Below are 9,032 nucleotides of genomic sequence, written 5' to 3'. Positions count from 1 at the left end.
AGTGGCAAAATGACTGCAAGTTCAAAGTTGCAACCTGCTTTTCATCTTTGGAGCTCATTATTATTATTATTATTATTATTATCATTATATGAATACATGAACAAAAACGGAATTATTTCAACAGAAATCACACCACAGCTGAGTCCTGTTATAGTGGCTTTATTCAAACAGTCAAGTAGCCACACTGTAACTGCAGCACTAACAGTTTCATACTATAAATGCCATCGTAATGGTTAATAAAGAATATATTTGGTATGAAATGTATTTAACCCATGACCAATACTATGACAGTACAGTACAAAACTGTGAACTTTAATTTGACACACACACTAATCTCCACATTGGACAGTATACAGCAGGGTACACTGATCATGTAAAAAAGCAAGTGCTGCAACCATTATGTCAGTTTCACTGAAGTGAGGAAATGTCTGTGTCCATGTTCTCATGTAGGCTTTTGCCTATTCACATATTGAACCGATGAAGCTAATGAAACACACAGGGGATAACAGTGGAAGACATTTGCTGTAACTACTCAGCGTCAGAATCGCTGATCTTTGTGCTTTCACGGCACTCAACGGATCATGAAAAAGGACTAGCCACTATGAAGTCATGATCCCACTGCTCTGTACAGGAAGTGAGGAGAAAAATGGGTTCAAAAAAATACACAATAAACCAATGTACAGATTCACAGCATCACTGATTAAGTCCAATTTTTTATCTTCACTTCTAAAGATGTAAATTGTGACCGGTATTTGTTTTAACTTTGTAAATCCTGACATTCGTTTTCTTTGCTGCACAGTCACTAAGTAATAATCCTCAGTATGAACATTTGACCAATCAAAAGATATCGTAACCACTTCCAATCCCTCGTTGGGCTTCTTAAGGCATGTAAGAAGTCTCTGAAGGTTAGATGCACTGTCAGTTTAGCTTAGCGTCCCATGGTTGGCATTGTGACAGCTGGGCTTGTCAGAGTGGCATCCTCAGCCTTCCACTGCGATGTAATAGTCTTGATCTGAGTGTAGAATTGGATGCCCTAGTGGTAAAGTGATAACAGATATGTCAGTGAATTATCTACCACATGACAAAGTGTCTGCATTGTGCAATATTCAATATTCAGTGGAGGGAACAGCGATGATCTGAGGGGATAATAAACTACTTCTGCTATTTACCTGCTTGCCATAGAAGTTGGTATCTCCTCTGAATGAACCTCTGGAGCCAGTGAAGGAGAACATGGGGAGCGGGACGGGGATGGGCACATTCACACCAATCTATAAAAATGCATGTGTGGATTATGAAGACACAAATCTACTGCAGGCTACAAATACAACAAGGATCGGAGCATAATTTGTTTAATTTGGCCAGCTTACAAAGGGAGTGAGGCCTGGTGTTCAAAATCCAAGATCAACATACAGTTTCAATAAAAACAGACCCGTGAATATACATTTAAGAAGCCTATCAGCACCACTGGACAAGCATTCAATTATCAGCCAGTCCAAAAATGAACTACAAATTGGCTCCTGCTGCACTAATCCACACATTTGGGATTCGTCCATGTTTTAATGCATTGGCAGGTAATATATGACATATTTTCAGCTGGCAGTGTAAAACCAACATTCACTCCAATAAAAACATTCCCACTTCACATGTCTGCTTTACTTTTTCAGAAATAAAGCGCCTCCCACGCAAACCCACTTACTCATCCAAGGCTCAAACAGGTGACTCACCGTGGCCTGAAATACCACAAAGGTGGCCGGTTTACACGCTTGTTTGAAAACTATATCTTCAGCAAACAAAGAGCTTCATATTTTAAAGTCTCCCACCTGGCCAACGTCCACCTCGTGTGTGTATTTGCGAGCTGTGGCTCCATTGGTGGTAAAGATGGCCGTGCCGTTGCCGTAAGGGTTTCGGTTGATTAAAGAAATGGCTTCGTCCAGGCTGTCGGCCTCCAGGACAACAAGGACCGGTCCAAAGATCTCTTCTTTGTAACATTTCATGTTGGGCTGAAAAGAACAGCAGAGGGATCACGATCAGGACTTCAAACTCAACAAAGGAATTCTTAACAGGACAAAGCACGAGTAGGTTTGTGTCGGGGAAGAAAGGTGAAAAACTACTTTAAATGCATTTCACAGCACTTACAGCTACTTTCTATTTTAAGGTCAGCTATGTGTGACACTCAACACTTATAACCAGAAACCAGAAAGGGTCGGGGGGGTACTCTCATGCTGAGAGGGCTGCTTGCTGAAGATTCAAACTTTCAGGCTTACGAATAAAAGCATTTTTAAATCTACTTTTAAAGCCAAAATCTGAATTTTCACTGAGGTCTGTTCTAAAGATGTGCTCAGCAGGAGGGGAAAATCAAAATCTGTGGTCACATTCAAGTAGGTGAGGACTGATTTTGTTTCATTTCCAACAACCCTAATCAAAGACACTGAACTGATTGAAGCGATCATTTATTTTTGCCTCAGATAATTACAGCACCTACCAAAAACAAAAAAAAGTTATTACATTAAAACATTCTAGAGAGTTTGAAATTTGCCTAGACAGTTTAGTTTAACATTACTTTAATAGCATCTGACCCAAATGAAAAGTTCTCAGCTCACCTTAACACCAGCTAAGATGGTAGGTCCTACAAAGTTTCCATTTTCATATCCTTTGACTTTAACATTTCTGCCGTCCAGCAGCAGCTTGGCACCTTCATCAACCCCACTCTGGATCAGAGACTCTACCCTGGCTTTGGCTTCTGGAGTGATCAAGGGACCCACATCTGCCCCAGGCTGATCACCTAAAGCACACATTTTGACGTTTAAGAAAAATGGCAGTAAGCATGACAACTGACGTAATTTATTTATTTATTTATTTTTCATAGTGATACGGTTACACAACAAGTTACCTGAGTTTACGCGGAGCGATTTAGAGCGCCGCACCAGCTCTGGGAGCCATTCACGAGACTCCCCAACAAAAATAGCAGTGGAGAGAGCCATGCAGCGCTGGCCAGCTGCTCCAAAAGCAGCACCCACTAGCTGGTTGATGGTGTTCTCTTTGTTGGCATCGGGCATCACCACACCATGGTTCTTGGCACCCTAAATGCAATATGTAGGACACAAAATCTGTATGATTTCACTCCAACAGAGTGCAGAACATCAAACAGAGACATAAGAGCGCTAATCACATATGCTACAAATCCCAGTGACTGACAGCAGAGGGTTTAATCACTGTCTTGGTAACAGCAACAGGAAATAGACCACTACCCATTTTCATTCATATTAGTAATAACAATTTTTAAAAATAGTCTAAAAAATAAATGAATAAATAAAAATAAGTTCCATCAGGATTTCCCAGACACGGACTTACTATAGGTGAGATCTGGCAGGTATGTTTCCCAGCTCAAGACCAACATACCTGCAATCCACCCGACTATTTCTTTATTTTTGCAAATAATTGTTAATTTTTCCTCCCAGATGGCACAACAGACTTACTATTAGGTGCGCTTTTTGCTCTTATTTTGCTGCTGTTGTGTCAGTCAAGGACTTGATTCACAGGCGTCGCTCTACATGCTCAAGCCCCACTCTAACCAGCACAAGAAGCTGGTTTATATCTTGTTACACCAAAGTCACCCAGCTTCAGAGCAGGACAAGGACTACAGCTGCCAGCTGCTGTCCAAAGCAATTAAGAGTTGGACTCCAACCAAGAACAAAGACCTGACTGGAGAGACAGCTGATTCTTGCCCCATTATTTACTGTCACCATGTGCCATCTAAACACTGCCAGTGTAAGAAGAGCATATTCGGTCTGTGAATACCATGTTGGACTGCACTCTCTTGCCATTCTTTGAGCCCCGCTCGTAGATGTACTCTCCAGCCTGGTTGGAGCCCACAAAACTGATGGCTTTGATGGCCGGGTGGTCACAGATGAAGTTTACCGCTGCACAAACAAGGAAAAAAGTCAATCTTTTCTGTTCTTCTGTGTCACACCCTCAGGGCACAATATATGAGCACTGATACGGAGATTCAAATTCTCCTGCTTCAAACGCCTGTAGATTACTTACAGATATAGGCTGCACAGTTTATGGAAATATCTTATCTACATATTGCCAGAAGGGTATATGATTAATGTTTGACTCATCCTTGGACCTTTCTCTATTGTTTATGGCACACACAGACTGTGAGCTCCTCAATGAGCAGGGAATTACGCACTCACCTGCATGCTGTCCGTGGATTATGTTGAGTGTACCATCTGGTGCTCCGGCATCCTGGAGCATTTTGGCCAAAAGCATGGTGCAGCCTGGGACTCGCTCAGAGGGCTTCATCAGGTAGGTGTTGCCGCACACCATTCCGATAGGGAACATCCACAGAGGAATCATGGCGGGGAAGTTGAAAGGGGCGATGCCGGCACACACTCCGATGGGCAGGCGGTAGGTGTAGGTGTCCATGTCCTTGGTGATGGAGGGTAAGGTTTCCCCCAGCATGAGGGATGTAATGCTGCAGGCGTGTTCAACCACCTCTGAGGAATGAGCAAGAAAAGGATTTAGGAAGTCAGCCAATAACAAAGTGCCTAGATAAGCAATCTGAAATAACACATACACAGTTAACTGATCAGTCCATTATTGAAATTTACACATTTGCCTCTTAAGATTAAAAACAAGAGCCTGCCAGCTCCATTTCCCATGAAAAAACTGTAATAAAACTTGTAAGTATTTCAAGCACCATTAGCCCCGGTACTTGCAGCGCACCTGCACATGTAGCCTGTCTTTCAGCTGATAATAGAAAAGTTAGCCTGCCAGAATAATTTAGGCACCCTGAAACTGGGATCAACACCAAGAACCCAAAAAAAAAAAGAAAGAAAAAAAATTACTTGGCAGCTGCGTGTTGTAATAAACAAAAATTAATTCCTTCGTCTGCAACCGCACACAGCCCTTAATTTCCAAACATGATTCCTGTTGATGCAAGGCTGCCAGAATGAACGAGTGCACCTCAGCAAGGGAAGCTGCATAATTATCTTTAAATAGAGTGCAACTAAAAGCATAGTGTGAAAAGTGTTTTACAGAAGACAGGAACACACTTTAACATCAGGAGTTATTATTGTACTGCTGCAAAAGCATTGCAGCCTTTTTCTTCTTGGAACTAAAGCCTTATTAAAGGCGGTTAAAGCCTCTAATATGGCCAAACTAGTACTACTGTCCACTTTTAAATTAAAGCTCAATGTCCCTTTTTGGATAGAGTGTTGGCTGTTGTATGAACTGCTTCACTTGAGGAATTTGATCTTATCTACATCTACAGCAGGACTAATCTAATCAGGACACCAAAGACTAAAAGGAAGACTAAAAGTCGAGTCAATGCGTTACTTACGCAGTCCTCTAAATACATCTCCCTCTGCATCAGCCAGAGTTTTGCCCTGTTCCAAAGTGATGATCTTAGCCAGCTCTTTCTGAAATGTTAGAAGAAGAATTTGGAGAGAATTATTTCAACAAAATCAATAAATTATTTTGACATATATGTGACCCATCCCCCTACAATGTTGTCCTTGATGAGCTGTTGGTAGCGCAGAAAGATCTGCTGCCGGCTGAGGATGGAGGTCTCGGACCAGGAGCGAAAGGCTCTGGAGCAGGAGTCCACAGCTGCCAGCATCTCCTCCTGTGTAGCTTTAGGAACACGTCCCACCACTTCATTAGTGGCCTGCAGAACAGGACACGGTCCATAAAGACAATCAGACAAGTAAACTGAGAGCAGAGGAAGTCATTATTTGCATGTGCATCATTTCATTAATATTAATAACAAGAAATATTTATTTTTTATCCTTATGCGGTGGAAGTAGATGAATATCTTTTCATGCTACAATCGCTCATCACTGTTTTGCAAGAGGCTAGTATCTGACAAGCTATACACTAGGCTCGTCTCTTGGAGGATATAAAACATGATGGGTTGTGTAGACTGGGTTCAGATTTCTGTCGTTTTACATATTAGGCTATTAAAATTTGACAAATCAAGACTTATTTATTCCATCCAATATTCACAAGTTACTAAAACAAATTTTACACTGCATACTTGCAGCCAGATCGCATTACTCCAGCCTGTGTGCAGGTTGGGCACAGTTCATCTATGAATACTTACAGGGTTGTGGATGTCAAGCCACTCAGACGTGTTGGACTCGACAAACTTGCCATCGATGAACAGCTTGGTGGTGGGCTAGAAGATCAAAGAAGCATATGATTCAATCTGGATGCATCAGTCGCCATCGCATCCATTCATCACCACAACATATGCAGTTATTTTCCAAGGCATTTTGCTCTGCTTCACTTTGCATGCACTCAGCTGTGTTACAGGTTCATTTTGAATTGTTTAATTTAAGTTTGCCTCAGACATTTCCAAGCAAAGCTGTACATCTTCCATGCTACATTACCCGTGTTCCAATCCCATTCCTCCTCCTATCTCAAGATAGATTTTTAGTATACAGTGTGTATGCACTGGAAAAGTCAAGGTCTATATCCATTAGCACTGCAGCAGTCGACTGACAGAAAAATAGACAGCTTCAGTTTGGGCAAAAAAAAGAAAAAAGAACACCGGGAATCTATTAAACTTTAACATATATAAAATGTGCAAGAGTCCTGAGCCACTTGTTTCTTTATATTTTGCTACCAAAGAGACATATTTATTTATTTATTTATTTATTTTATTTGATTCTTTTTAGAATAGTCTTGAGCAATAGTTCTCCAGGCTTTTTGAAAGTCTTACAAAGTTTTTCTTTATACACTGGCTACAGTCCAGTCCTTCCAGAAGAATGTTACTCGTAGCCTGTTACAAAAACACATAATTTGTTCCTACTTCTGTAGCTGAGTCAATGAAAAAATGCTAAAAACTGGCATCAAATAGTATTTTTGCACCTACAAGGTGATTCTTAAAGAGCCATTAGCCAAAAACTTCTCATATCTTGGCATGTTGTGCACTGTTCCCTTGAAAAAATTTGAGGAAACTCAACAACTGGAAGACAAAAGAAGAAGTGGTAGGCCTAAACATTATCTACAGCAGTAGATGAACAGTATCTGAAAGTCATGTCCTTAAGAAACAGGAAAAGTACCATCAGGGTTTGTTCCACTATTCAACACTGGAAAGTTTTGGATTGGCAAAAGCTTCATTTTTCAGCATGACAATGATCCCATATACACTGCCAATGTAGTAAAAGTTAGTTAGAAAGGTTAGGAAGAAAAAGCCCGCAAACACACACCTACACACAATGGAACACCATCAGTCATGGACTGACCTCCCCAGAGGCCAACCTCAGCATTATTGAAGCAGTGTGGGATCGTCTTGACAGAGAAAAGAATAAAAGGTAGCCAACATCCAAAGAAGAGCTTTGATGTCGTTCAAGAAGCCTAGAGAAGTATTCCTGAAGACTACTTAAAGAAATTACAAGAAAGCTGCCTAAGAGAGTTCAGGCTGCGTTAAAGAATAAAGGTGATCAAATATTGACCTCCATGTACACCGGGCCAACCACTCTCCTGAAGTGATATATTGTTAATGATGACTTGCAACACAATGCTCCTTGCTGCAAAATACATTTAAAAGTTATTAAATTTAAAAATTATAACTTCCCTCTCTGCAGTTTTCCCACTTTGCATTTTCATTTACGGGGTGGACTGCATCCTTTAACAGGCCATTTGACATTGATGTCTTAAAAGCTAATATTCAAAGCTGCAGTGCAAACAACTGTAAAAATTGATGTCTCTGACTGGATGTGATGGATATACTTTTGACTGAGATTTCAAACACTAGCCAAAAAAATATTGAAAACATGCATAATAAACATAATCAAAGAAATTAATGTTGTAATGAGCAAAGGAATTGCTTCTTTTGAGGTTTTGCTGGAAGGCTTCGGAATTTAGTCTGACATCCTGTGCTTTCTTAGCCAAGACTCCCTTCGAAGTGATAAATACAATCATTTAGAAATTATGCTAATTCAATCAGAAAAACTTCACCGAAATACACACACACACACACAAAGAGTGCTGCCGCTTTGTTATTATGAGGATATGTTTTTCCAATAACGCAAATATTACTCTGTTATAAACAAATGTCATGCTGTAACACAATCTGACAAAAGTAAACAAGCATACTCTCCTGACAATCAGAAGAGACGGCCCTTACCACTGAGGAGGATGAGTAGCACATACGACCCAGCTGGAGGGGGGCCTGTGAGAAATGACACATCAGACCATTATTTAGAGCTTTTAAATCACTGTCTGTGCAAGTTCTCACAAGAGCCACGTCTGAATGATCCACTGACGTACCATATTTGTCCACGTGATGTAAATAAAGCCTGTTGTTAGCTAACCAATCTAGCCTGTCACTTAATATTGCCATGTACTTGCAAAAAGGAGGAGTGGACTGTGTACAACGTGTGACTTTGCTAGCTAACAGCGCAAGTTGTTAGCCGAGTTTGGTGCATAAACACTGAACCAAACAAACAGTTGTATATTGCATGTTCATTATTTTTACTTTACCTTCTTATTTAAAAGGGACCGGAGAATTGCCGCCATTGTGGAGAGTGCAGTGCCTTTTTTTCCTGCTCCGAAGCCCTTCAACCGACCCAGGAGACGTTGGAGTGCAGAGAGAACTTGAGCTTGAGAAGCGTTCCAGAGGGCAGAGCGGTGGATACAAAGCTGCGCTTTTCGCCGATCTACAACCTTTCCTTGGTGTGGATGTGAACGAGGAGAACCAATGCGGATAATGTGTGGATCAACGAAAACTGCGCGTGCAGCCATTCGTTGATTCCTTTCAGTGTGGGCGGGATATGCTTAACTTAAAAGCCAATCGTTCTGCGCGGTATACCAGCCGCCCTAAATCACGAGACACTGATTGGCTGTGGCGAGGAAAACAAAGCCATAGTGTTGAGTCGTCGGTGACACTTGATTGATCCTGGAAAAAAAAAGATAAGGAAAAAACTGTTTTCAAACTTCTGTGTTAAAGATGTCCCTTGCCGTAAATACAAGGCCCGGCACTTTCTTAGGACAAAATAATAATAAAAGTGATTTTACAAAAA

The 9,032-nt window shown here is 41.0% G+C and overlaps 1 protein-coding gene across 1 annotated transcript; it reads right to left on the bottom strand.

Moving 5' to 3' along the window:
- Positions 1 to 143: 143 nt before the first annotated feature.
- Positions 144 to 8,725, bottom strand: LOC134643622 (methylmalonate-semialdehyde/malonate-semialdehyde dehydrogenase [acylating], mitochondrial-like). Its single transcript, XM_063496091.1, has 12 exons — positions 8,494 to 8,725; positions 8,138 to 8,182; positions 6,107 to 6,181; positions 5,510 to 5,671; positions 5,345 to 5,423; positions 4,197 to 4,499; positions 3,799 to 3,920; positions 2,891 to 3,080; positions 2,601 to 2,782; positions 1,821 to 2,000; positions 1,170 to 1,268; positions 144 to 1,033 (listed from the first exon to the last, which is right to left on the bottom strand). The coding sequence occupies exons 1-12, from the start codon at positions 8,527 to 8,529 to the stop codon at positions 929 to 931; spliced, it is 1,578 nt and encodes a 525-aa protein (XP_063352161.1). The 5' UTR covers positions 8,530 to 8,725; the 3' UTR covers positions 144 to 928.
- Positions 8,726 to 9,032: the final 307 nt, after the last annotated feature.

The sequence above is a fragment of the Pelmatolapia mariae genome, linkage group LG15, assembly GCF_036321145.2.
Source record: "Pelmatolapia mariae isolate MD_Pm_ZW linkage group LG15, Pm_UMD_F_2, whole genome shotgun sequence".
NCBI classification, from domain to species: Eukaryota; Metazoa; Chordata; class Actinopteri; order Cichliformes; family Cichlidae; genus Pelmatolapia; species Pelmatolapia mariae.
Note: the sequence above shows the minus strand (reverse complement) of the source record. Positions and strands in the feature narration are given on the sequence as shown.